The sequence below is a fragment of the Scatophagus argus genome, chromosome 9, assembly GCF_020382885.2.
Source record: "Scatophagus argus isolate fScaArg1 chromosome 9, fScaArg1.pri, whole genome shotgun sequence".
In the NCBI taxonomy this organism is placed as follows: Eukaryota; Metazoa; Chordata; class Actinopteri; family Scatophagidae; genus Scatophagus; species Scatophagus argus.
In genome coordinates, this window is record NC_058501.1 from 25,639,838 (window position 1) to 25,666,705 (window position 26,868).

The 26,868-nt window shown below is 49.9% G+C and overlaps 4 protein-coding genes across 4 annotated transcripts; 2 read left to right on the forward strand and 2 right to left on the reverse strand.

Annotated features, from left to right (window-relative positions):
* Nucleotides 1-459: 459 nt before the first annotated feature.
* Nucleotides 460-2,166, forward strand: LOC124065402. The gene is made up of 4 exons (XM_046400776.1): nt 460-620; nt 979-1,123; nt 1,795-1,903; nt 2,001-2,166. Exons 1-4 carry the CDS (start codon nt 557-559, stop codon nt 2,124-2,126), a joined length of 444 nt encoding a protein of 147 aa, XP_046256732.1. The 5' UTR covers nt 460-556; the 3' UTR covers nt 2,127-2,166.
* A 1,324-nt stretch (nt 2,167-3,490) lies between these two features.
* Nucleotides 3,491-9,348, reverse strand: tmem116 (transmembrane protein 116). The gene is made up of 11 exons (XM_046398620.1): nt 9,191-9,348; nt 8,356-8,402; nt 7,899-7,962; nt 7,367-7,498; nt 6,392-6,496; nt 6,250-6,299; nt 6,092-6,175; nt 5,846-5,981; nt 5,604-5,748; nt 5,444-5,523; nt 3,491-5,155 (listed from the first exon to the last, which is right to left on the reverse strand). Exons 1-11 carry the CDS (start codon nt 9,317-9,319, stop codon nt 4,985-4,987), a joined length of 1,143 nt encoding a protein of 380 aa, XP_046254576.1. The 5' UTR covers nt 9,320-9,348; the 3' UTR covers nt 3,491-4,984.
* Nucleotides 9,349-10,057: 709 nt separating this feature from the next.
* On the reverse strand, nt 10,058-12,247 carry LOC124064296 (tripartite motif-containing protein 16-like). The gene is made up of 2 exons (XM_046398617.1): nt 10,442-12,247; nt 10,058-10,407 (listed from the first exon to the last, which is right to left on the reverse strand). The coding sequence occupies exon 1, from the start codon at nt 12,198-12,200 to the stop codon at nt 10,524-10,526; it is 1,677 nt and encodes a 558-aa protein (XP_046254573.1). The 5' UTR covers nt 12,201-12,247; the 3' UTR covers nt 10,058-10,407; nt 10,442-10,523.
* Nucleotides 12,248-12,362: 115 nt separating this feature from the next.
* On the forward strand, nt 12,363-26,868 carry gon4lb (gon-4 like b). The gene is made up of 30 exons (XM_046398632.1): nt 12,363-12,631; nt 13,133-13,304; nt 13,390-13,532; nt 13,724-13,798; nt 14,586-14,636; nt 14,723-14,767; nt 14,852-14,950; nt 15,192-15,293; nt 15,379-15,525; nt 15,597-15,834; nt 15,957-16,058; nt 16,160-16,200; nt 16,987-17,066; nt 17,466-17,715; nt 18,206-18,292; nt 18,425-18,611; nt 18,691-18,832; nt 20,137-20,287; nt 20,395-20,511; nt 21,703-22,800; nt 22,917-23,160; nt 23,233-23,390; nt 23,480-23,677; nt 23,785-23,928; nt 25,040-25,348; nt 25,450-25,548; nt 25,635-25,761; nt 25,840-26,251; nt 26,335-26,437; nt 26,524-26,868. The coding sequence occupies exons 1-30, from the start codon at nt 12,602-12,604 to the stop codon at nt 26,638-26,640; spliced, it is 5,268 nt and encodes a 1,755-aa protein (XP_046254588.1). The 5' UTR covers nt 12,363-12,601; the 3' UTR covers nt 26,641-26,868.

Here is a 26,868-nt window from a genome sequence, read left to right on the forward strand (position 1 = left end):
GGCTGTTGGCACTCGTCACGCCCAGCCTACGATCACGTTAGCTGGACCGCTTGCTAGCACAAGTCTATTTACAATATTTACAAAGATAACTTCAACTGGAAGGTTTCTGCAGTACGACGTTCACACATGGATCACAGTCAGCCGGGTCACACTGAGAGTCAGGAAGAAACCAGAGCATGTACAGACAGTCCATTTACATCCCCGCCAATGAGCACTGACCTCCTGCAGCTGTGAAAACAGAGAAGACGACAGGAACACACAAACAGCACCACCTCCAGGCAGGGAGGAGGATGACTTACAATGCTCTTAAAACTTTATTATGACCCCGGGTCAAAACACACTGATGTGACGAAATCTGGGTTTTTACCCTCAGAATGTGGACATGATGAAATCTGGGCTTTTACTGCACTGTGGATAGCAGCTTGCCAGGTGACCGCTGATGTTATTGATTAACTAGTACAAGCAGGACGTGACAGCACCAGGAGGAGGAGTGTCAGGACTCTTTAAAGTGTCCCCTGAATGCGTCGGTGAGCTGTGAACCGGATTCCAGTCCAACATGCTGCTGTCTGCTCTGGCTCTCAGCCTGTTGGCTCTCGTTGTGGAGTCGTCTTCTGGTGGAGGTGAGCCGTTTCAGTCTAATGTTGTACTTTTACTGCATTACTCAGACAGCTGACCAGCCTTCAGACAGCAGACTGAGTGTGAAGAGAATTTTGTTCTGCAGAATGACTTAAGGCTTTGAATGCAGTACTTTTACTTGTGATGAAGTATTTTAGCTCAGTGATTCAGTTCTTAAGTCAACACCTTCGCTTCTCTACTTGAGCTCCATTGTTTCCTCGTCTTCCAGTGTTCACTTTGCAGCTTCACACTCCCAGATCTTGTATTCCAGACTTTCTGCTGTCTGCTAATCTCTGATCTGCTGCTGTCTAAGTCTGTGGGGCTTTTCAGGTAACATAATGTGACTTTGTGCTCCTCCCACAGGCGGCACCCCCAACCACAACTACGACCTGTCGGGGTCGGCCCTGACGAGGCTCTACAACTCTCCAGTTTACAAGGCTGAGAGGATGAAGAGGCCGCTGGAGGGAGCTTCCTTTATGTTGGGACCATTGAGCCACTCTGGAGTCAGGTGAGTCCACACACCTGTGGGTGGCTTCCACTAAGAGCAAAGATTTTCTGTCAAATCAAACTGCCTGCAAGGCAAGAAGGTAAATATCAGCTAAAGGCTGACCAAAAGACAACCAAGCTGGATCCACAGGGCGGTGGTCCATCTGGACTGTCCGAGTCCGGGGTTCGAATGCTGCCTGTGGTTCGGTTTAGACAACAAAAGCTCTTTGGTTAAGGTTAGGATGTACATGGACGCAAGTTTTCTGTTAAAAGGTCATCACTACTGTGATACTGAACACCATAATTCACAAACTTTAGTTTTATTCCCAGTACTGCAACCTGTAGGCACCCAGTATTTACAGTTATGTTTTATTTCCTCCAAAATACTAGTTGTTACTCTGAGCCACCTTTGCTTCCTCTCTAACTGAACTGAATTATCGTCTTCCAACTGGTCCGATAGTGAAGGCGTTCCTCAGGGTCCTCTGTGAGGAACACTTTGTTCTCTACAAGTAGATACCATAAATTTTCAGGACTATGGGCTGTTTCCAAATTCACCACCCAGATGAGTCACAAAGGAAGGAACTGGAGATCTGTTAAAGGTTCCTCCTGAACCTCAATAAGAAACGTTCCACTGTTGGCTGGAGCTGACAGCCTTATGAAGGAGCTTTGGTCAAGCTGCTGTTTGTCTCTCAGAGTGACTCTGGCTGACGGCTCTCCGTGGCTCGTCCACAAAGGAGGAAACTATGGCAGATCTTCTCAGACGGTGGTGACCGACGCTCGACACATGAGCTCAGACTGGAGGGTAAGTCTTTGTCTTATGAAAAGTAGATGATCAGATCATGATGGAACCTGCTGTCAGCGAGTCAAACTCCTTGGCTCCGTGTGTTTTGTCTTCACAGGTTGTTCAGACTTTGAATTTCCAGGGAACAAAGAAAGTTGCTGACTTTGTGGCGGCCGGCGGCTCCGACTACAGTCTCATCTTTGATAACTGTCACATGGGATCTCGTCGAATGATGGATCAGTGAACGTGAACTGCTGAACAGATAATAAAGTTGAGAGCTCACAGATGTTGTTGTGTGCTTTTTATTCCACTAGAGGGCTCCACCCATTAGAGAAAAGACCAGAGGAGGGGGCGGAGGGGAAATCCTCCTCCGTCAGTCAGCGCGTCGATGCGTCACGCCATGCGTCACTGTGCTGTCTGACCTCGAGCAGCCTCGTCTGTGCAGGCGTGAGACACCAGAGCTGAACTCGTAATGTTTGTTTAACAGAAGAAAAATCTGCTGAGGCTTTAAAGCTTTAACTGATCAACCATTCAGAGGCGCACAACTTTTCAGATTTTGTGTTACTCAACTTCATGCATTCGATATCTACTAATTTTTACCCTCTGTGTTCTATTTTCATTCTAATTTCAGCTTATTTACTTCTTCTTATTATTATCAAGGGTTATTTAACATTAATTCCAGCTTTCAATCCCTTATCTTTACTTTCATTTTCTTTGACAAGACAAGACAAGACAACTTTATTTGTACAGTCCATTTGTGCAAGCAGTTTGTCTCAAAGGACTTTACATAACATCACAGCAACATCCTCAGCCCTTCGACCCTCACATGGACTGAGGAGAAACTCCCAGAAGAACCTTTAACAGGAAACACTGGGAGGAAGCTCAGGTGGGGGAGTAGAGATGGTGGTGGTGTTGAGGAGGAGGTGGAGGAGTAGAGATGGTGGTGGTGGTGTTGAGGAGGTGGGGGAACTGCTCAGTGGATCATGTTTGTGTCCCCCAGCAGCATAGGCCTATAGCAGCATAGCTATGATAGAGATTAAAGGTTAACAGTCAGTCACACCTGTTCTACCTGTGGCTGTAACTATGGCTACCAGCCCTACACACTTTGTTTCTGTGTGCTTGTCATCTGCAGCATGTTCGGTGCCACACTGCTGATTGTGCATCACGTCCGTCACATCTTGTCTTCCATTGGTGCACCGAGGAGGTCGGTTTGCTGGTGTTTTTCTAAGCCTCAGGTGTCTCTAATCCTGCGACTGCTCGCTTCCTTCCTGTTTGTTCTGCATGTTTTCTCTCTGACGTGACGCCGAGCTTCATTCAGTGTTTGTGCACAAGAACAGACGGCTGGTTGTAATCAGTCAGAGATTATGTCACCACGCCGAGAGGTTTCAGCTCGCAGCGTGACACGCATTACGCAATTCTCAAGTTTCTGAGCATGTGAAGTGGATCCCGCTCTGAGACCGACCGGCTGTCTTTTCACTTTCTAAATATGTTTAATGATGAGCGATCAGCTGCCAAAGACAGAGTTCATTACACCGAGTTCACTGAGGGGAGCGACACCCTCCACAGCAGGTGATAACAAGGCTAACACGAGCCACCTTTACCTGTGTATCCATGGAAACAAGTTAAGGATTTATGACTCTGATAGCACAGCTGAGGGGTTCAGGAGGACGTGAAGGGAGGAACGTCCTGACGTCCTCACGTGGTGCTGCTTTCTTTGTGTCCTCCTGATTCCTGTCACACTTTCATGGTTTACTGGGACCCTGACGAGAACGTGATCATGTGATGTGAGTCAGAAAGACTCTGCTGGTTTTGGCTCATCGAGTGTTTGCAGTATGAGAAGGTGGCTGACGACTTCCTCCAAACCTGCTAAAATTTAAAGAAAATAACCGCCTGTCATCATTTTAGTTGAAGCTGAAGATGAATGAAGGCTTTTGGACCACAGACACAAAGCAGCCTCATGGAGACACAAAAACCAATAAATGTGAAATAAAAAATTCAAAGTCGTCTTTCTGTCACTTGAAAAGCTTTTAATGCACACAATGTCAGTCAGCTTCTGTCTACACTTTCTTTTCATCCAGCAGTGATATTGTGTATTTGTTTGTTGTTCCACAAACCAAACTATGAAGATCATTTTTGAATGTAATTTCTTGAAAACAGAAATACGCTTGACATTTCATTTCACTGATTTCAGTTTTGATTCATCAGCGCTGACGGCTTCCTGCTGCGACTTGATGAACTTCAGCCTTTCAGATAAGTTGAGGTCTGATTGAAGAGGAAATCCATTGTTCTCCTGCACATTCTGGCAAAACGCCCACAGCGTGGAGGCGGCGGCGGCGGCGGCGGCCCCCTCACATAACGAGCTCGGGCTCCTGCGTCAGGCAGGGGCGCCGTCTCTCGGGGTGACGGTCATGTGGTGCGTTTCTGCACGCTTGGTCACATGTTCATTCATCAGTTATCAGTTTGTGGTCACATCTGAGTCCAAAACCCGTGCGGTGATTTCTGAATGAGTCCTTTCACATGTCGGCCTTCGGCGTGGGAAGCAGGACCACAGCGAGCGAGTGAAGGATGTGCAGTACTGACACTGACAAAAACACTTGGAGGATGTAAGCAAATTAACAGTCAGTCGCTAAGAAATGTTTAAAAAGCTGCAGGATGATTCAGGCAGCCTAAAATCTGCACAGCTGCTTCGTCTTGAATCAAACTTGTAAAATATGGGCAGAATTCAAAGGCAGCTGAAGGTACGAGGGGCAGCTAACATGCTAACACGAAAGGCCTTCTAAGGCAGACAGTGGAGTGAACTGTGAAAGACTCGAGTCCACCCGGGAGGTTTGGGGTTTAGAGGGAATGCACCATGTCTCTTTCAAATCCTGTTTCCTTTGTTTGCTCTTCCTCTTGGTGTAAACTCCCCCTCCTCCTTCTTCTTCCCTTTTTGTCGCCTCAGTGGTTCAGGATCAGGGGTGGAAGCCGTCATCCCCTGCAGAGACAAAGCCTCGGTGTTTTCCCTCCCGCTGAAAGTGAAAGTTCAGACTTTCCTGTGGAGTCTTTGCAGCAGATGACAGAAAACACCTGCTCCGCCTCAGTCTGTCACTTGAAGTCTCGCCTTCAGCCGACCGTGCGTGGCGTCTGGTAGCTTCTCTTCTTCTGAGACCTCAGCAGCGGCGTCTGAGTGTCCGCCTCTCGAGACAAAACCCTCCTGCCGGCTTGGCGGAGATGAGCACGAGTCCATCCGTAGACCAGACAGTTGAGGAAACCCTGAGAGGCCGAGGTGAACGCCTGAGGACAGAAGACATTTTAAATTAGATTTTTTAATTCAGGTCCCCTGATCCCACATGTTCAGCTGTTCAGCCTCTGATTGGTGGAGGCTGTTAGTGGACGGCTAACAGCAACAACAACAACTGTTTTCTACCCAGAAAAACTGATACACACTCACAGAAGACATTCAGTGTCTCCAACGAGACGCTGTAGCTCAAGGCTGCAACAAAGTCGGTCTCTCCGAGATATTCAACGTTAACGCCGTGTCGTTTGTGACGCCGTTGACCCCAGACTTAACTTCAGACTGACCTGTGATATGTAGAGGGCGACCCCGGCCTCGCCATGACCTGCTGAGGGCTTCACCACCCGAAGAAACGCCAGACCCACCGCTGAGGAAACGACACAGAGACAAACCCTGTTAACTTCCTTCAAACTCCTGCATGGTGGCTTTCATCAGCAGGAAACAGACCTGGACCCCAGCACAGGACGAAGATCAGCGGGTACAGCAGCATCCGTCGGCCCATCACGCGGAAGGACGCCCGCTGCTGGTTTCCCAGGTAACCACCTGATGTCACGACCCGCCTGTAGATATGACGGGCTTTCACCACGAGCACCTGATGAGTAGGAGGAGGAGATTTCAGCATCATGAGGAACAACATGAGGCCAGTTTGCGTCCGTCGTCGTCCTTTGACGTCACGTTGTCTCACTCACCGTGATGCTGACGAGCGTGAGGATGAAGGTGGCGAGGAAGATGGCGAGGCCGTAGGTCTGCAGCAGTCTGCAGGCTCTGATTGGCTTGTGTTGCCCTGAGGTCAGGTACAGCGCTCCAGTGTGCATCAGCAGACACCTGGTGCGGTACGGTGCACAGTGAGGCTCAAATTAAAAAAGGCAAACATGAATATTTCCACTGCAGAAGTTGAATTTGAGCGTAAGCTTCGGTGTGGGGTTTGTCCTCACCTGTAGGGCTCACTGAAGTTGGCTTGACACCGGCTGATGTTTCCTTGTATGAGCACAGGTGTCATCAGCAGCACAGGAAACAGACTGCAAACACAGGTTCAGTTTGTTTTAAACTGGTCTCAGGTCAGCACGGGAATCATAATCCGGTTCGTACTCACCCTGAAAGCAGCGCTGTGATTTTGCCAGCTGTGCTCACTCTGTTGGAAAACTGGACAACAAGACAAAAGATGATTCACTTCAGAATGAGTCCAGGTGAGCAGCTAAAGGAATCTGACTTGCTGTGTGGTGGTTTGCGTGTACCTGCACTGGGTATCCGTTACTGCAGCTGTAGTACTTCTCTCTGATTCCGGTGTACAGGTTCCACACGTAGTTGAGTGTGTAGAAGAAGGAGGCCATGTACAGCACCTGACAGAACCAAAACCGTTTGCGCTTTAGCAAAATCCCATCTGAAAGGACAATCGTAACGTCTCTTCAAGTGGAACTCGTGTGTGTGCACACAAACACTCGTGTCACACTTTGTGGACGGTAAACATCCCTCAGTGGACAAACAACGGGATCAAAACGGGCAGTTGACCCGCGAGTCGATGCTCCTGAACAATGAATGTGGGTCAGGAATGTTTGGTGGGTTCTCTGTTGTCCCTCTTTACATCCTGTCTGTGGTCCGTCCTGGTCCTGCTGCTCTGTTCCATCGTGTCTGACCCAGTTCAGAACACGGGGACAGGACAGGACAGGACAGGACAGGACAGGACAGGAACTCTTTGACCAGCAGATCTGCTTGCTGTGTTCTCTCACTGTATTCATATGACTGAAGGTTTAAAGGAGCAACTCGTGAAAAAGGCCTCGATTCAAAGGCTGGACAGACAACTACTACTGTTAGCTCAGCTGGAGGTCAGCTGTGGAGCTTCACGTCATCTTAATCTGGACCAAACCCGAGGTGACCGTGGAAACACAAACCAAGACGGTCTGAAGTGAAGTGGAGCTGAGAAATTTGGTAGAGGCAGGAGTTTATTTTGAACATATCAGAACTTCCTGTTTCAGGAGGAAGTTGAGACTTTTGTAAACTGTCACTCTGGTCAGGAGGGCTTTCATATGAAAGTTCTTTATTCTGCTTGATTTTGAGGAAACAAATATTAGCTTGTGATGAGGTAAAGAGCACAAAATTTCCCCTAAAACAAAAAGGCTCATTGATGTGTCATGAATGTGTTTGAGAGAGCAGCAGAGCCCTGTGGCCCAGAGGACGAGGACTCAGCAGGTGTGGTGCCGTGTGGTGTGTACCTGCTCCACGGTGTGCAGGTGGTAGCAGTGTGTGTTCAGGCTGCTGCAGCGCCGGGAGAACAGCGCTCCTCCGATCAGCCAGCAGAGGGCGAGCAGCAGGTCGGACACGCTGAGCAGGAGCAGAGGCTGCAGCTGCAAACACACAAAGAGGACATCACCACGACAGGCTCGTCTGTGGCTCCGCACCGCAGACCGGTTCAGTCCTGCAGAGGCCAGCGGAGGCCAGCGGAGGCCAGCTGATCCCAGCGGGGCTGACATCACTTCAGCCCCTGAAAGGACACGGTGGGAGTTTCTCTTGCTGCACCCTGCGCTAAGGTCTGCGTTCTCTCAAGGTTTTCATAAGCAGACCAGAAAAAAACTCCCACTGTGACTTTTCAGGTTTTATTTTCCACTGAGGCCGAAGTGTGGAAGCAGGTTCTGCCACGCAGGTTCATTAATGTGACTCACAGGACTTCCAGACATCATTTGGCTAAGATCAGATGGGGTGACCCCCGTCTGAGCTGCAGTGAACAGAAACAGGAAAGCGACTGACCTCCGGCGTGCGGCTGAGCCTCTGAAGCGCCACACAGACGATGATGGAACCCGAACCCAGAACGCTGCAGACAAAACCACAGACCGCTGAGCAAACACGGCACATCTGAACTGCACAGCAACAAGTTCACGACACAATCAGTCAGCGTCTGGTCTCACTGTGAGACACCAGAGGGTGACAATGTAATCAGATTACTTTGTGCTGTCTGCGTGCTGCGACCTTTGACCTCACGTATCCCCTCACACACAGGGACTCCGCACTGTTTTCTGTGCGTTTTGAAGCCGTCTTTGCGGCACCAACAGGATATTTTAACGATCAACAGCACAGCGTTGACACTCAAAGTGTCAGCACCTCTGGGTGCAGAGGCGTGCTGGTCTGCCCGATCTGGTTTGTAGAAACAAGTTCAGTGAAACACACGTGTCAACCAGAACTGCTGCTGAGGTCCACCATCACTGACCTGAGCAGAGCCATGACGAGCTGGATCCACCGGACGGCCTCGTACACCTGCAGACAGCAGACGTCACGTCAGTTTGACATCATGGTCACACACACACACACACACACACACACACACACACACACGCAGCCACCTTCACTGGTTATGACCTGAGGAGGTTTCAAAGGTAAACAAGTGAACTTTAAAGCAGAGTGAATGAGAGGAGGTGTGAACAAACGAGAGCTAAAACTGAAGAATCGAACTGCAGTTTACAGAAAAGCAAAAGGAAGCAATTAACAGCAGCCAAGAACCACATGTGGTGCTCCAGCAGGGACCTGCTGACTGTAAGGGACCATCATCATCATCATCATCATCTGCAGCTCCAGTCCTCACCCTGCAGCTCGTCAGCATGCAGGAAACACACCTGCACCACACCGAGTCACAGGTGACGCCTTTCTCACCTGAGAGTCGAGTCGCTTCGCTCACTTCAGGCTGACAGCAAATCTGTTCAGCCTCCGAGTGTCAGCGAGTCGCACCGAGTTCACACTGCAGGCCAGTTTTACCATTTGGAAGCATTGAAAGTTGAAACTGTTTTTCTTTACATTTCAACATGATTTAACTTCATTATGACAGCAATCTGGACTCTGAAGTATCTGAAGTACTCCAATGCTGAGCTTATTTCAGTATGAAAGAAGTCATTTATCATTTCAGATTAAAGGGTTAAACTTTAGCATATCATTGATTATAATACAGTAAAATCTGCATACTGAGCACTTTTACTTTTGGTGCTGCAGGTATATTTTGCATACTTTTACTAAGGTTTTGACTTGAGTATTTCTACACTGAGTAGTCTCACCTCCGTCCAGTCCTGAGCTCCGGTGGTGTTCTTCTCAGGGCTGTTAGCGAAAACCCCCAGCAGAGCCGACATGCTGAAAACAGATGCAGATGAGGACACAGTCTGGACCTGAACCTGGGACGCGAACATGCAGCAGCCCCGCAGGACGAGCTTTTATCCTGCAGCTCACAGACAGGAGGAGGATCCATCCCCGCTGACCCCGCCCCCCATAGCACCATGACCCCGCCCCCTGGGCAGGAGGACCCAGAGACCAGACCAGACCAGGACTCCTCAACCTCAGAGCCACCCTCAGGAGCTGTTTTCTCCACCTGTGAAATGTACTGAAGTACTTTTACTCAAGTACTGTATGAGTGTTGCACTTGATAATATTTCCATTTTGTACAACTTGAAACTTCTCCTCCACCACATCTCAGATAACAATAATAAAAATAATTTTACTGCAACACATCAGATGAAGACCGTGTGTGTGTGTGTGTGTGTGTGTGTGTGTGTGTGTGTGTGTTGATGCTGAATGTTTGTGATGAACATTTGATAAACGTTTGAGATGAAGTGTTCCTTCACTGGCTGTTTCTCTGAGCTGAACTGAGGGATGTACTGGAGTATTTTCATTTTACAGTGAAGTATTAGTACTTCTTCTGTCTGAAATGTAGAGGAGTACCTCAAAGCAGCACATTTTGTATAACTACATCTTTATGTGACTTGTTGACGAGACGTGTGTCAGCTTTGTCCCTGCTGCTGCCGACTGGCGCCACCTGCTGGTGTGGTGGAGAAAGTTTTTAGTGACTAAACTAAGATGCAGATTTGATCGGATGTTACCAAAACAGCTTTTGGGCAGATGTTTTGAAGCAAAGACACTTTGGCCATTTGTGGTGATAAAAATGTACTTTTTATTTCACAATTTTGACACGTGGTAAAACAGGAGCATTTTTAGTATAATCAAGATAAACGGCTTCAGTAGCACAGAATCTCAACCACAAATGAAGGGCAGCCGCTTCCTGTCTTCAGGCTCCTGCAGTGGAGCAGCAACATGCAAACACATCAACACAAACATTCAGCGCACATTTAGAGCTCCGAGACGTTTGCTTCTTCATCAGTTCAGCTGAACTAAAGTCAGCGTGAGCAGTGAGAGCCTCCATGGCCAAACAGACACAGGAAGGAGAAGCAGCTAAACAAGGTCAGACATTTACAGAACAACAAGTGAGAAGACGTCAAAGTACCGCCTGACAGCTGATCTCAGTGCAGTGAAGAGACGCCACAACAATCAGCTCTCAGCAACAAACATGAAGACAAAAGAAGCTGAAGAGTTAAAACACAGAACTGAACCCACTGAACCTCAAATGACTTCTGTCTGTTCCAGTTTAATCAACTCAGCAGTGGCTCCAAAACCATAAATGCAAAGTCCAGCATGGAGAGGCTGAGTGAATGTGGTCTGGACTCTGTGGAGGAGAGTCATGGTTTCAGAGATGCTGTAGAAGGACAGAATACCTGCACTGTGATCCAGGTACACTCCTACTCTGGAGGACTGAGGACCTGAGACAGGAGTTTTGATATTGTTGTAATAAAACTCATAACTGTTTGTGTCACAACATAACAACCAGGATTTGTCATTGAATCCAAACAGACATTCATCTGACTCCCCTGCTCTGCTGATGTTCTTGTATGCGACTGCTACACAAACTCCTCCCCCTCTCCACTCCACCTCCCAGTAACGACGTCCAGTCAGACTCTCTCTGCTCAGGACGTGAGGCCAAACAGTGAATCTGTCTGGGTGATCAGGATAAGACTGACGTTGTTTCATTACTGTGACTTTTCTGTTCCCCTCAGATAATAACAGCAGTGTGTGTGCTGTGTTTGGATCCAGTGTGATCTCACGTGAATACTTTAAGAAGTCAGCTCTGGTCTTGTGCTCTGGTCCTGACAGTAAAACATCCACTTCAGCCTCTGAGATGTTTGTCCATGTGTCCCTCAGGACGTCCCGTAGTTTGTCTCTGAGCTCTGACACAGCAGCCGTCACATCCTCAAAGTGTCTCAGAGGACGGATGTTGATGCTGGATGAGTGTGTGGACTCACTGAGTGCTGACAGTGAGGGGTAGTTGTGTAGAAACTGGGTGTGATCCTCTGTGTGTGAGAGCTTCTTCAGCTCAGCGTCTTTCCTCTTCAGCTCAGTGATCTCCTGCTCCAGCTTCTCCTGAAGCTCCAAGACTCGACTCACTTCAGTTTGCTGCTGGGATCTGAGCTGCTGCTTCACATCAGAGCTTCTTTTCTCCATGAGACGGATCAGCTGAGTGAAGATCTTCTCACTGTCCTCCACTGCTTTATCAGCAGAGCGACTGATGGCCTCCACCTCCTGTTGAAGCACCTTCAGGTCTTTCTGTCTGTCCTGGATTCTCTGCTGGATGTTTTGTAGACTCACCTCGACTTCTCTCTGCCTCTCAGTCCTTTCTGCTGCAGCTGACACTGTGTCGTGGCCTTTATGTTCATCCACAGAGCAGAGATAACAGATACACTGCTGATCAGTACGGCAGAACATCTTCATCACCTCATCATGACGAGAGCAGATGTTCTCCTGGAGCTTCTCAGTGGGCTCCACCAGCTTGTGGTTTTTAAATATTTCATTGTGAGGCTGGAGGTGTTTGTCACAGTAAGAGACCAGACAGACCAGACAGGACTTGAGGGCTTTCAGTTTTCTCCCAGTGCAGACATCACAGGCCACATCTTCAGGTCCAGCATAGCAGTGATCAGCAGGAGCAGCTTGGAGTCCAGTCTTCTTCAGCTGCTCCACTAAATCTGCTAACATGGTGCTTTTCACCAGGACAGGCCTCGGTATGAAGGTCTGCCTACACTGAGGGCAGCTGTGGATTGTCTTCTCATCCTCTCCATCCCAGAAGCTGTTAATACAGTTCATACAGTAGCTGTGTCCACAGGGAATCGTCACCGGATCCTTCAGTAGATCCAGACAGATGGAACAAGAGAAGGTTTCCCGATTCAGCTGAGCTCCTTTCTGCGCCATTTCGCCTCTCAGTGACAACGACTGTCTGACTTTCACTTTCCTCAAAAGTGAAACCAGTTTGATCTGTGAGCTACACAGCAGATGAGAAGGGGAGGGAACAAGGAAACATGAGGACAGAGTGGAGCTGCAGTGTTGGACATCAGAGAGAAGAGGGAGGGCTTATGGAGCTTTGACTCAATCCAGGAAGAGGAGCAGCTCTGTGGATCTGAACTTTGCTCACCGCAGAATCCTGATCATACGACCTCCGATACAACAGGTGGCGCCATATACCATGACGTCCCGCTTTATTCTGAAGGACTCCAGCCGGAAATGTCTTTGTTGTTGGCAAAACAGAAGCCAGCGAGGCTGACGGAAGCCAACGGCTCGCGGGCATTAACAGAGTTGAAATGGTAGAGTAGCAAATGGCTAATGTCACTGACGTCTGTCTGAGGGTGAGTTTTCTGGTTCTTTCTGAGTGGCAGGAGTGGTTCGTGTTTGACGGTTCCGGTTCTTTATTATTAATATCATAACCAAACTTCGCGCCACAAACCTGAACACCCTGAAGCATCCAGTGCGCCTGCTCAGTGGGACTGAATGTTGCCGTCTGTTAGCTTAGTTATTGCTAGCTGAGCTGTGGTTACAACAACAGCAGTAAACGTGAGGCCTGCTGTTAGCACGTTTAGAGCCCTGATCCGGGTCATACATTGAGTCAGAGTCGTTTGAACTGGCACAGCTTCTGTTAAACTGGATTGAAATTACAGCTCAGCTAATGAGCCAAACGCTCCTCTGTGTTCACTGTGTCATGTTAATCACATCCTGTGTGTTTACTGAATCCAGTCCAGTCCACTGTCTGCACTGATCGCTGTACTTGGACCAGAGTGTGGTCCTCTACCTGTAGCTACAGGGATCTGGATGCTTACTTTGACTTTGAGCTGTCCTCCTCTGTCCTCCAGCAGTCGGAGAGGAGACGTTCAGCTGACGCAGACATTTGTCCTCTGGAGTCTAAATCTTTGAGGACAGATGGAGAGACCATCCTTTTCAGACTGAACAGGAAATCAGGATCCACCCCTCACACGGGAAGTTTCACTGTGGACAGACAGGAAGAGGAGAGGACATCTGTCACAGGTGACAAAGAAGTGAACACATGACCACATGGGGTCTTATTTTATAAGAAGTTTGGTTAAATTCACCTGTTGGTGTGTTGGCTCAGGTGGAGGAATGATGGGAGAGAAGGCGGTCGCCACGGAGACCAGCGAGTCAAGTGAGGATGAACTGGGACGGCTGGACATCGACCTGGACAGGAAGTCCAAACAGCATAACCTGACATCCAGCAACGTGCGAGCCATCCTGCACGTGAGCGTCTCTCTCTCTCTCTCTCTCTCTCTCTCTCTCTCTCTCTCACACACACACACACACACAGAGTGAACATGCTATGTACAGGCTACCTGCGTCGTGTCACCTGTCTGTTGGCGTGCTGTCAGTGCACACACGTAGAGACCACATTCATCACACTGTACTCAACATGCTTCTGTGTCCCCTGTCAGGAGGTGATTACCCATGAGCGTGTGGTGGCCATGATGAAAGCTGCCATCAGAGACACTCAGGACCTGCCCATGTTTGTGAGTGTCCGTGTTGTCTTCGTCCCACAGCTGCATGGAGCGACTCCACCTGTTTTCTTTCTGATTGTCATTTTTGTTTCTGTGTGAGACCTCAGACTCTTTAAAGCTTCATCTGAATTTTTATATGCAGTTAATGTATCTGCTGAGCAGCAGACAGACGCAGTCAGAGAGCAGCTGCCGAACACAGTGGAGCATTTAGCAGCTAAAGGGCAGAAATGTCCCCCACGAGGACAAGGAGACCAAAAGCAGAGCTAAAAGAAAGGGAACACGAGTGATCATGTTGCTCTGCGTCTGCTGGATCGGAAATACGCAGCTGTTTGATAACGGGTCAGACACAATTTATAATCCGTCAGATGTTGAGTTTGCAGACTGTTCTGCTGCAAAATCAGAGTTAAAGTTTGCAAAACAAGCGTCTTCAGTTGCTTCTGTCTCCTGATTGGTCCACAGATACATGTGGTATCAAGTCCTGCCCCTTTCAAACCAATAAGAGGCGCTCAGAGAAAAACACAAAATTAGATGTGTGAAATGAAATGTTTTTATTGACAAAATGTGACAAGTCAGACTTACAACACATAAAAAAAACCTTCTGTCAGACAAAACCATTGCTTCTCATTGGTCAGAACAAACAGGAAGCAGCTGACTGAAAACTGTGTCTGACTGAAGAGAGAAATGAAGTCGATGGCAGTACAGAAAGGATGATTTCCCCCTGAAACTGCCTGATTGTTGGCCTGTCTGTCTGCCTGCCTGTCTGTCTGGTCGAACTGACAGTTCATATGTTTTCCATCAGGAGCCAAAGATGACTCGGTCCAGACTGAAGCAGGCTGTCCAGCAGGGACAGGTGAGCATAACCACCCACAATCCTCCCTGGTAGTCCCACTGGAGAGTCTGTTTAATCCGCCTGTCTGTCTACCTGTCTGTCTGTAGCCACTGAACTGGAATCTGTCAGCAGTGAACACATCTGCAGTCAAGGTAAACAATTCTATCCAGCATGCAGGATGATTTCTATCTGTCTGTCTGTCTCTCTCACTGACTGTCTGTCTGTCCCTCCTGCAGCCTCCTCAGTTTGTTGACATTGACCTTGAGGAGGATGAAGACTCATCAGATGAAGAGTATTGTCCTGATGAGGAAGAGGAGGAGGACACAGCTGAGGAGGTGAGTGAGTGTTTCACCTTTTGTTGACTTCTCATTAACAATATAAAGTGGTAGGTGAAACTCTGACCTCTGACCCTCAGCTGTTCCTCAGGGACCCTGTTTGAGGGCCTGAGGAAACCCCTCAGGGAAAGTCAGATTGCTGTACCAGTTGGCTCGTTGGCTTGCATGGGAGGAGGTGGGAGTCAGAACAGGCCCAACATGAGAGTAAAAAGTGAATGTGTGTCTGTGTGTGCGTATGCAGACCTTCCTCAGTGATGCAGACAGCTTGGCTTCCCCTCCCAGAATGCATCAGGGATCTCTGCCCAAACGTCTGGAAATCCAGGGGACCGATGAATCCCTACAGGTAGCCTGACCCCCCAGGTAGCACTGACCTCTGGTTTCTGATCCTTACTCGTAGCCTGACCTTCGGCCTCTGACCTGTTGTTTAGGGATCTCCAGGTCGCCTGGGCGAACAGGTGACGACCTGCACCTGTGCTCCTCAGCTGCTCCCCACTGCTCCTGAGACATCCTTTTTGGAGAGACTGAATGCTGTGGAAGAGGAGCTGGACTGTAGCCCAGCCTACACCTTTAACCAGGTAGCCCTCGGTGTCCTCCTGCCTCTGTGTGCCTGTCTGACTGTCTGTCTGACTATCTGTCTGTCTCTCAGTGTCTGGACAGGAAGGCTGATGATGACGATGATGGCGGTGGTGCTGAGGGCTCTAGCTGTTTGGCGTACCGCACACGCTCCAAACTTCGCCTGGTTAACGTTCCTTTGGGTCAGCTGGAGGCGGAGCTTCTGCCTCCTGATATTACAGCTGACATGTACGATCAGAGCGCCGCCCAGTGCGAGGAGGATCCTCACTGGACCAAGTGGCTGCAGGGTCTCATGGCCCCCGACAACGAAGGTCAGAGGACAGAGGAAAGAAATTCCTGATTTTAGCTTTAACAAACTGAAAGACACAATTGGTTTGTTTGTTTGTTGATGTTTTTATGTCTGACAGCTGACTGAACCCATTCGTTTCCTCAGAGGAAGCTGATGATGATGACGATCCAGAGTACAATTTCCTGGAAGACCTGGATGAACCAGACCTCGAGGACTACAGGACGGACCGGGCTGTCCAGATCACCAGTAGGTGTTGTGGACTGGGTTCTGGTCCAGGCCTTTAGTTTTTCCAGGACCTTAGGCTTCTTCTTGTCCTTCTCCCAGTGTTAACACTTCTTGTGTTTCAGAGAAGGAAGTGAACGAGCTGCTGGATGAGCTCTTTGACACAGTGAGTTGATATTTTATCATCTGTTTCTGCTGGTCCTACTCTTCATGCACCGCTAGTCCACCAACACTGAAGTGCTAGAAGCGAAGGCGACCGGATGTCTTCAGGTTGTTGAAGACGTTTCACCTGTCATCCAAAATGCTTCTTCAGTTCTGAGGCTGATGGGGCTTGTCACCTTGTGGTCCTGAGGGTCGTTGACACTTCGCACCGTCATGTGAGTCCTTATGGTCATACGAGGGACGGTGCAAATACGGGTTAAACCGCCTGGGGAGGGAACTCAAAGCTGCACTGTCGGTGGCTGAAAGTTGGTGTTGTAAGCCACCACCTCTGCTCAAAGATGGATGTTTTATCTGGACATAGATGGCCTCACACCTCTCAAACCACCTGTCTTCTTTGTCCAAAATGTGAACATTTGAGTCACATGACAGCACAAAGTGTCAACGACCCTCAAGACCACCGCCAAAGTAACAACCCCACTAGAGGTTAAATACCTAGGACTCCCCATCAGTCTGAAGGACCTGAAGAAGCCTTTTGGATGAGAGGTGAAATGTCTTCAACACCCTAAAGATATCCAGTCGCCTTTGCTTTTAGCACTTCAGCTACCAGGACCAGGATGACTGAGAACCCACATAGTCATGGACATTAGTGGATAAAACTGCTATACAGAGAAACTAACTGGACCATGTTTGATCCAGACTGAGACCAGCTCTTTTGTCAGACCAGAGTCCGCTTTGGTGATTGTTTGGTCAACAAGGTTTCGTGTGACGCTGACCTGTGTTTACTGTACAGCTCCAGGAAGAGGAGCAGGAGGAGGAGCCGGAGGCCCCGCCACAGCCTGGACCCAAATTTAACGTCCCCCAGGCTTTACGGTAACCCGCACAGACTGATGCTCAGATACACATATATCTGGACAAGCACACACACCTTCACAAACACACACAGGTACGTGAGGTCAGGGGTAGGTGTTGTGGTCCTCCTGTTGGGACGGTGCAGCAGAGATGTGCTGTGGCTGTTTGGGTTGGGAGGAAGAGAAAAGGCCTCTGCTGCTTCTTCTTCACACAGAACACATGAAGAAGAACTCGGCCAAGGGGAGACAACAGTGACAAATAAACAGTGTCCCAGTTTAGGCCCCGCCCCCTACCAGTTCACACACGTCACAACAAAATGTCCTGTCCTGATCTGTGAACAGATCAGCCTCTGTTAGGACGCAGTTTATTAAGGTGTCTGTGTACATCTCACTGGACGTCTTATAGCAGTTGTGTCTGTAGTTTTGAGGCGCCGTTAGCCAGCATGTTAACGGAGCGACGGCGGACGGTCAGGAAACAGTACGAGGCTCTGCAGCAGAGGAGAGCCCTGCAAGACACGACCAATCATCACCGCGACAACGCGAACCTGAAGGAAACTCCCAGCCCGCAACCCGACACCGTGGCTCACGTAGTCGTGCTGCCGAGCCGGGTCTGCCCCACCCTCCACCTGGACTACACCCAGAAACTGCAGCTGCAGCAGCAGATCCAGCAGGTATGTAAGACAACTGGAACAGCTGGTTTCTGCTCCACAGTGTGATGCGAGGACACCTCAGTCATGGTACCAGGATCTAAGGCGGGTGAAGCCGGTATTTGTATAATGTGTGGTGGTCCTGTTCATACTGTGAGGTGCTGGACCAAGTTTACCCACACAGGCAGCCGGAGCTTTCAAGGAGAAAAGTGACGCTTTGTTCAGACTGCCAGCCCAAATAACTTTTTATTTCAGTTTTTGCATATTCGAATTGTAACTTGATTGATTTTTAGAGTCTGGACAGGAAAAAAACACATGAAATTTGGAGGTGGTCTGAGATGCAATTCAGTGGACTGATGGATCTGTTTTCTGTACCTACAATCCTGTCCTCTTGTAACCCACATGAACACCATCCTGATGTTCATTGGACTTGGTGTACAGCATGAGGAACTGTTGTGTGCAGGTGCAGTTCACCTGAGACCGTGTGACTGAAATGTTTCTGCCTCTCTTTTAGCATGTGCAGCTGCTGACTCAGGTTCACCTGCTGTGCCGCCGCGTGGAAGCTTTGAACCATGAAGCCTCCATCACCAAACACTACCTGGTCAGTCACTGGACGACAGCACAGACAGCATTAGGGGCTGAGAAGCTCCACAGATTCAGACTTTCCCTGTGTGAGCTGGTTTAATGAAAACCTCAGCCTATCTAAAACAAATCAAATCTCTTCCCCATCCAGGAGGAGCTGCAGCACTTTGCCAGCCGTCAGGAGGAGGTTTTTCTCCACAGCAGTTTCAGAGTGTGTAACCTGCAGGGGGCTCTGGACCTTCTGCAGGAGGTGGAGCAAAGAGCAGAGCCTCCTCCTGCTCCTCCTGCTCCTGCTGCCTCCAGACGCTGGCTCCCCAGGATGACTCCTGCTACAAACAGTAAGTCAGCATGTTGAACTCCCACCAGACAGACATTTTTGTATCTTCTGGTTCTAGTTCTGGTTCTGGTTCTGTTCAGGCCACGCCTTCCCTCTGCTGCCCCTCGACACTGCCTGGCTGTTCGCCACTCGACCCGTCTTCCTCTATTCAGAACTACTTCCTGTCTGCAGCCTGGACCACAGTAGACACCACCGCAGTGTTTACACTCCGGGAGAGAACAGGTAGCTGACACACACTGATATCTGGGATGCGTCTTTCTGCTGTCCACCGTCGATAAAACCTGATCAGGTTTTAGGCACCACATTATTCGGTGAGCAGAAATGTGGCTGCATATTGTTTCTTGATGCTCACGCGCTTCCTGCTGCCTTGACTGTTCACACATGAAAAAAATCCCTGAATGTTTCGTCCTGTTTGAGCCTCGGGTTTGTAGACCAACATGTGGCGGAGAAGTGAGAGAAAACACAGACAACATGTAACAGACAGGTCAGCTAGCTGATGACAGAAACAGAGGTGAGCTAACAACTCATGGCTACTCCTGGAACCCACTCAGCTTTATATATGTAAAATATTTTATTTTTGCATGCTAATGTCAAAGACGCATACTCCTCCGACCCCCCTGAGAATACACACTCAGCGTGAGAAGAAAGCCTCCACAGAAGAAATCTGTCAAAGTGTGGACTGATGAGGCCAGTGAGAGACTGGGAGACACTTTACAGTCACATACAGTACAGTTTACAGTCATGGTGGACTTTGTGGACTGGTGTGAGCACAACCACCTATGCTATGAAGGACGTTATCACATACACCGGTGAACGTCCAGGGCTCGGACATTGAGATGGTGGACAGTTTTAAGTATCTGGATGTTCACCTCAACCATAAACTGGACTGGTCACATAACACCGATGCCCTGTACAAGAAGGGCCAAAGTCGCCTCCACCTTCTGAGGAGACTGAGGTCCTTTGGAGTGTGCAGGCCCCTCCTAAGGACTTCTTATGACTCTGTGGTAGCCTCTGCTATTCACTACGCTGTGGTCTGTTGGGGACCGGGCAGCACGGACCGGGACAGGAAGAGACTAAATAAGCTGGTCAGGAGGGCCAGCTCTGTCCTGGGCTGCCCACTGGACTCTGTGGAGGAGGTGGGTGAGAGGAGGACGTTAGCCAAGCTGACATCCATCATGGACAACACCTCTCACCCTCTGCATCAGACAGTGGAGGCTCTGAGCAGCTCCTTCAGCAGCAGACTGCTACACCCTCAGTGTAGGAAGGAGCTACAGCAGCTCCTTCATTCCCACTGCTGTTAGACTGTACAGCTCAACAGTCTAGTCCTCTTCTCCTCCATATCCTTACAGAACTGCAATACTTACCCACAATCATCACCTTCCACCACTATGCTGATGTGTATACAGCCTGTATAGCAGTATATATTACTTTTGTTTTTGAAACTGTTTTGCACACTTTTTGCTTCGGGAACAGTAAAGTTAATCTTTTTTATCATCTTAATAATCTCCCATGATGCCTCTGTGCAGCTTGATCGTTTTGGGTCTGAAGCACTTTGAGGGGACGCTCCAGTCGGATCAGCTGATCAGCTCTTACCTGCTCTGTAAGACTCGATGGAGCATCAGGAAGCACATCCGAGAGATGAGCGGGCCAAGAGCGCCAGCCAACAATGTTATCAAGGTGATGCTGCTGTGACGTCATCACTCACGCACACACACACACACACACACACACAACCCGCCTCACAACGTCGAACAGATAAAGTAAAACTTTTCTCGTGTTTTCAGACCTTCCTGACGCAACGAGTCGTCCCCCTGCTGCCCCTCGCCTGCAGCAGAGTCCGGCCGGGAGACCTGCGCCCCCCAGTGGACAGAAACACGTCCAACATGCCAAACTGGCTGAAGGTGTGGCAGACTGAAGCAGGCCCACTTTCACATTCAACCCAGAGTGAACGCAACTGAAGCCACTCTGCTTTTAATCATAAGTTTAGTTTTTTTAATGACTGATGATGTTTAATGATGTTGATTGTGTCAAGATAAACAAAGTGTAAACAGTAAACACACGCATCATCAGCTGTTCAGCCATTTAAATAATTAAATTTAATACAATTCAATTTTATTTAAAGTGCCATTTCATAACACAGTTATCTTGAGACACAACAACAACAACAACAACAACAACAACAACAAAAACAAACAACCAAAAAGAAGAGAATCAGAGAAAAACAGGTTCAAGTACAAAACCCCACACTGAGTCAGCATTTGGCCACAGTGTAGATGGCCTTCTGCTGTGACCGCCTGGGAGGGAGAGGGGGGAGAGGAGAGACAGGAGAGGGGGAGTGACAGGAGAGGGGGAGATAGTGGGGGGGCAAGAGAGGGGGAGAGGAGAGACAGGAGAGGGGGAGTCACAGGAGAGGGGGGGGGCAGGAGAGGGGGAGAGGAGAGACAGGAGAGGGGGAGTCACAAGAGAGGGGGGGGGCAGGAGAGGGGGAGAGGAGAGACAGGAGAGGGGGAGTGACAGGAGAGGGGGAGAGGAGAGACAGGAGAGGGGGAGTCACAGGAGGGTGGGGGGGGGGGGGGGGGAGAGAGGAGAGGGGGGAGAGGACAGACAGGGAGGATAGAGAGAACAGTGCAGAGCAGGAGCAGCAGGATCCAGGCAGGCCCATGGAGAGGGTTCTGGATCCAGCAGCTCCATCAGAGCAGTAGGCAGGGCCATAGAGGGCTCAGGATCCATCAGCAGTACCAGGCCTCAGGAGGGTGCGGATAGGAGATTCTGGATCCAGTAACATGCTCCAGAAGTGCTAAGGAAAGATGGAGCACAAGAGCTCCGGGGGAGAGGACGAGTTAGTGCTGCACCAGTGATGGGACATGATGAGTGAGTCCTCCTGCTAATAATAGGACTACTACTCAGAGTGACGTCACTGACTCGTGACATGAGATGGTGACGTGACACTGCAGACTCCAGTCAGGTGTCAGTCAGTGTCTTCTAAAGCCATTTACAGATCTGAAGTCAGTGTGTGTTTCTGTGTATATGAAGTGTGTTTGTGGTCACTGCAGCAGTTGTAACCTGGGCTCTCTGATGGCTCTCACCTGCAGAACAGTCAGCAGATCATCCAGAAGACCCGACTTAACTCCAGCTGTTTCGCCCCCTCGCTCCCCCCAGGCTGCACCCTTAGGCTCCACCCTCAATGGCTGAACAAGTCCCGCCCTACACCTCCACCCCACAGACGATTCTTCACTCTGGCTCACAATGCATCTCTGCTGCCGCTCGCCAAAGCCCCGCCAGACAGACAGGTGGACTCATTGGTAGATAGACAGACAACGACACAAGTAGAAAGACGGGTGGACATGCAGCCAGTCAGCTGTCTTTCCCCTCCAGGTGTCCAGAGTACATCCAGTCATACAGTCCCCGTCCACACCGTCTGTGCTGACATCATCCAGCCCTGCCTTCCCTTTGGCCACACGATGCACCAGAATGTTTCTGGGCAACAAGACAGTGTCCCTACCCCCCTTGTCCCTCCACTCTCCGTCCTGACCAACCCTGACTCTACAAATCCCATAATGCCTTGCATAGCTGCCCCTGTGAAGCCAGGTTACTTCCTTCTCCAAATGATGTGGACACCACCAGTTCCACCCACAGCTTCACCCACCGTCACCCCCCAACATGCTCTGGGGCAGAAGATCCACCGACCAATCAAAGAAGAGAAGGAGAAGAATGTGCTGATGTCCACACCTTCACTGCAGGAGGAGAGACAAGAGGAGCAGGAGCAGAACTCAGCCTCGCCATCAACACTGAGCCCTCTGTCCTCATGTGCAGGAGAGAAGGAGGAGGACGAGAAGGAGAACTGGACCCTTCTGGGGGTTGTTAGTTTGAATGGAGGAGAAAAGGCTGGTGGAGAGGAGGAACTGGGGAGAGAGGGAGGAGGAGCAGCAGGTGGTGGAGAGGAGGAACCAGGCGGAGGAGCAGAGGGGGAGCAGGGAGGAGATGGGGGGGAGGAGGAGGAGGAGGGACAGAGGGAGCATGGGGGAGGAGAGAGGGAAGAGGATGGAGAGAAAGATAAGGATGAAGATCAGGACCGGCAGGGCGAGGAAGAGGAGGAGGAAGACTTCGACGACCTCACGCAGGATGAAGACGAGGAGGAAGTGATGTCATCAGCGTCAGAGGAGTCGGTGCTGTCTGTTCCAGAGTTACAGGTAAACAGGAAATCAGCCTACCGTCGTCGTGGTTACGGGCTGGTCAGATCCGACTGGGCTGATCAGACTCCCAGCAGCACCAGTTCACACATCAGACTGATGTTTGACCTTTTCAGGAGACCATGAAGCAGCTGACATGGCTGGCGGCGGAGCGGCGACTCTGTGCAGACGGAGACTCGGAGGAGGAGCACTCTCCGACCTCCCCCGGCTCGCAGGAAGAGGAAGAGGAGGAGGAAGAGGAAGGGCCTAAAGGTGAGGAGTCAGGAGAGGGGAGGAGCAGTAAGGAGGGACGAGACGAGGAGACGCCATCAGGAGAGGGGACGCCCAGAGGAGGAGGGCGATGTCCTGGACGAGGACGAGGTGAGAGCTGGCTCCTCTGTTTTCATGCCTCCTCTGTTTGAATGCCTCCTGACGGTGTTGGTCCTCCTGCAGGTCGAAGCCGACCTCTTCGCGGCCTGAGGAGGAGCCGTCAGGAGCGCCACAGTAAGGACGCCGCTAAACTGTTACTGCTGTATGACGAAAACATCCTGGACAACGACCCGCACAGAGAGAGCAAAGACGTGGCCTTCGCTCAGAGTTACCTCAACAGGGTGAGCCGCCACTTTGACTTTACTGTGTGTTTCCATAGAAACAGCAAAGACAGCAGCCTCACACTCAAACTGTTACTGTGTGTCTCCAGGTGCGTGAAGCGCTGCAGGACGTACCTGGGCAGGTGGAGGAATTTGTGTCTCTGTTACATGAGTTCGAGCAGGCGGGAGAAGGACAGGAAGTGACGTCGCTGTTCAGGAAGCTGCGCAACATCCTTGGCGACCGGACAGACCTCCTTCGGGACTTCGCTGCGTTCCTGCATCCTGAGCAGGCGCTGCAGTGTGGACTGGTGAGCAGAGCCGGCGACTCAGTGCAGGACTCGGGTGGATCACAGCTGGACCTGGTTCAGCCTGTTGATGTTTCTGTCACTGATCTTCCTGTCTGTCCTGACTGCAGTTTGAGGAGCAGCAGGCGTTTGAACGCAGCCGGCGGTTCCTGCGACAGTTGGAGATCAGTTTTGGGGACAACCCATCACATTATCAGAAGATCATCAAAGCTCTGCAAACCGGCCCAGACCCGAGTCCAACCAGCATCCACGAGGTACGCCGAAGTGAAGTGTCGCTTAAGCAGGTGTGCTAACAGGATCCCTGTTGTGATACCACACCAGTAGAGTAGGGTTGATATATAAAGTCCTAAGAGACAAAAGATGAGTCATTCATACCTGAAGTAATCGCCAGCGGCAGGTTGTTCGATGTTGCTTCATCACATGACTCGCATTCCCAGTTTCTCCTGGAAAGAACCCGTCTGTATTTTGTGCACAGCGAACTGCCAGCTCTGTCAAACACAGTCAGTGTCACCACAGGCTGTGGAGGCCGTAGCAGCTCAGGTAGTGGGCCAGTGGGCCAATCACATGCTAGATTAAATAAAAAAAAAAATACAGTTGCAATGATTGGCTGCCAAAAGTCACTGTTTTCTACATCTGGGTGCAGGGATTGGAAGTGTTTGAGTGGAGACATTTCAACACTACTGGGCTGTTTTGTTTGTTACCTTTCAGGTATTTAACTATTATCAGTAACAACTGCACAGAAACCAGTCTAACCAGTATGAACAAAGCTGCAGTGTGAGGCGAGAGGCACAGGTGCTGCAGCAGGAAGTGACTTGTCAGCAGGTGGCGCTGCAGCAGTGACACGCAGCTCCTGGAGCTAAGAGACAAACCTGGAAAAAGGAACATGCAGAACCTGCTTGGCAGCCATGTTTTTAAATGGGGGCAGCTGACACGGCTGTAATGGCTGACATGCCCTTGAGCAAGGCACCCATTGCCCCAACTGCTCCTGTGTGCGTTGCATGTGTGTTCAGCCAGGGTTGGGTTAAATACAAAAATTCAGTGTATGTAAATGTATTCTGCCAAATCCAGTTTCTTCTTCTTCTTCAAAAACACACGGTAATCAGGTGGCTCCTGTCTGTGCATCCACAGCTACGATGCTAACAGCTAATTCAGCACACGTTTGTCCCAGTGTGGACTCGGTAGGCTTTATGCTTGAAGCCATTTGTCAGCATGTAAAGCTCCTGTGTGTTCTGTCCCGCCGGCTGACATGTTTGTCTGCTTCGTCAGCTGACTGATTTCACTCCATGTAAACAGTTTCTCCATCCCTCATCTTCTGAATATATTGATTATTAGTGTATTGGAGGTAAAGTGTTTCATGTGTTTCAGCTGAAAGCTCAGATGGCAACGCTGCTGAAAGGCCACACACATCTTCAGGCTGAGTTTTGGGTGTTTTTTGAGGAGCTCCGCCCACTTGCAGCTCGCCCAGGACAGTTTGAAGAAGCTCATTGGCCCGAGGACGGAGGCGGCGGGTCAGATGGTGGAGAGGGTGTCAGCACGGTGTCGGGGGGCGGAGCCACCAGCGGCTTTGAGGAAGTGACGCTGCCAGAGCTTGAGGAGGAAGAGGAGGGGCATAAGATCCAACCAATGACAAGCCGCCGCAAGAGGAGGAAGATGGACGCTCATATAAACTACAAGGTGAGGAAACACGGAGGGAGGTTTGCTGTTAAACTGGTTATCTTCAGTTCTCATGCTGTTGGACTGTGATTGGTCAGATAGACTGTCTGATGTGCTCTCAGGACTGTGATTGGGCCGATAAAGACTGGCCCTGCCTCTGTCATGGTGCAAAGATCCGCAGACACAGGAGGAAAGGATGCTCTCGCTGCCACGGCAACAAGGTCTTTTCCCCATGTTTTTTATTCATTAGGTGTAAATTGGTGACAGGTAGAGACACGTCTGACTCACCTGTTCGTCTCCCCTACAGACCTCTGGGGGCGTGTCCAGGGCCATGAAGAGCCTGGACCCCGTGTACTCACAGTTAAGCTCCAATCACGATGAACCAGGTGACAAAGACCTGGACTTAAAGGGGGACCATGACAGCCCACAGCCAGGTGTGTAACAGGTTCACCTGTCCGGGGCTTTATCTAACAGTCAGGTGTGTTTTTGCATAACATTGTGTCTGTGAACAGATCAACGCAGTGCATCGTGGGAAGGCTCATTCCCTCTGACTGATGAGAAAGACGAGGAGGAGCTGGAAGATGAGGAGGATGATGAAGATGAAGAGGAGAGGAAGAACAGTGAGAGAAAGAGGAGCAGGAGCACCACCTCCTCTTCCTCACCCTCTGTGACCTCCTCCATGATCCCCCATACCTCTGCCTCCGCCTTTTCTGCTGCTTCCTCCATCCTTACTCCTACCACAACCGCCTCCCCTGCCTCTCCCACTATCTCCTCCTCCATCGCCTACTCCTCTTCCTCCATCTCTCCATCAGTCTGCAGCTCCTCCTCTGCTCCTCCTCGGCCCAGTCCTCCTCCTGAGCTCCCGGTCTGTGCCAAAAACATTTCTCTGACAGCAAGCGGAGAGAAAGTCATCCTCTGGACCAGGTACGCCTCCTCTCTGCTCCTCTGACCTCCTCTGACCTCCTCTGAGGGGAGCAGCAGGAGTTCTCACTCTGTCTGTTTTCCAGAGAAGCAGATCGAGTCATCCTGACCACATGTCAGCAGGAAGGAGCCAATCAGAACACTTTCCAGGCCATTTCTACTCTGCTCGGCAACAAGACCCCTAGTGAGGTGATTGGCTGTTTTGACTTCTCTTGGGGCTGTGATTGGTCGAAGTCTCTGTTGTATCTCACTGTAACTCTTCCTCATACCTGCAGGTTTCTCGTCGCTTTCGCGATTTGATGCGTTTATTTCGGACGGCTGCTCGTCAGACCAGCTCAGAGGATGAGGCTCCACCCACTGAGCCGACTGCAGCCAATGAGGATGAAGACTGATATTAAGTAGTCAGAAACACTGCACATCGATGTTAACCAATGAGAAGAGCCGCTGATTCAGTGGCTGGAAAAAGTTGGATAATATCAGGACTTTTATTGTGAAAGGGTTCATTAAATGTCACAGAGGTGTTCGCTGTACATGAAAGAAACTGTAGATATTATTATTTAACTTTGTAAAAATGTGAGAAATCAGAGTTTCTTTTTTACAATAAAAGTTTTTCTCTTAAA

Excerpts from the sequence above, each read along its gene's own strand:
- gon4lb (XM_046398632.1), top strand. The coding sequence starts at position 12,602 with ATGGCTAATGTCACTGACGTCTGTCTGAGG. Across the intron at positions 14,951-15,191 it reads AGGAGGACACAGCTGAGGAG|ACCTTCCTCAGTGATGCAGA; the intron begins GTGAGTGAGTGT and ends GTGCGTATGCAG. Across the intron at positions 23,161-23,232 it reads ATGTCCTGGACGAGGACGAG|GTCGAAGCCGACCTCTTCGC; the intron begins GTGAGAGCTGGC and ends GTCCTCCTGCAG.
- tmem116 (XM_046398620.1), bottom strand. The coding sequence starts at position 9,319 with ATGTTCGCGTCCCAGGTTCAGGTCCAGACTGTGTCCTCATCTGCATCT. Across the intron at positions 8,403-9,190 it reads GAGCTCAGGACTGGACGGAG|GTGTACGAGGCCGTCCGGTG; the intron begins GTGAGACTACTC and ends TGCTGTCTGCAG. Across the intron at positions 6,176-6,249 it reads ATCACAGCGCTGCTTTCAGG|TCTGTTTCCTGTGCTGCTGA; the intron begins GTGAGTACGAAC and ends CTGTGTTTGCAG.
- LOC124065402 (XM_046400776.1), top strand. The coding sequence starts at position 557 with ATGCTGCTGTCTGCTCTGGCTCTCAGCCTGTTGGCTCTCGTTGTGGAG. Across the intron at positions 1,124-1,794 it reads TTGAGCCACTCTGGAGTCAG|AGTGACTCTGGCTGACGGCT; the intron begins GTGAGTCCACAC and ends TTTGTCTCTCAG. Across the intron at positions 1,904-2,000 it reads ACATGAGCTCAGACTGGAGG|GTTGTTCAGACTTTGAATTT; the intron begins GTAAGTCTTTGT and ends TTGTCTTCACAG.
- LOC124064296 (XM_046398617.1), bottom strand. The coding sequence starts at position 12,200 with ATGGCGCAGAAAGGAGCTCAGCTGAATCGGGAAACCTTCTCTTGTTCC.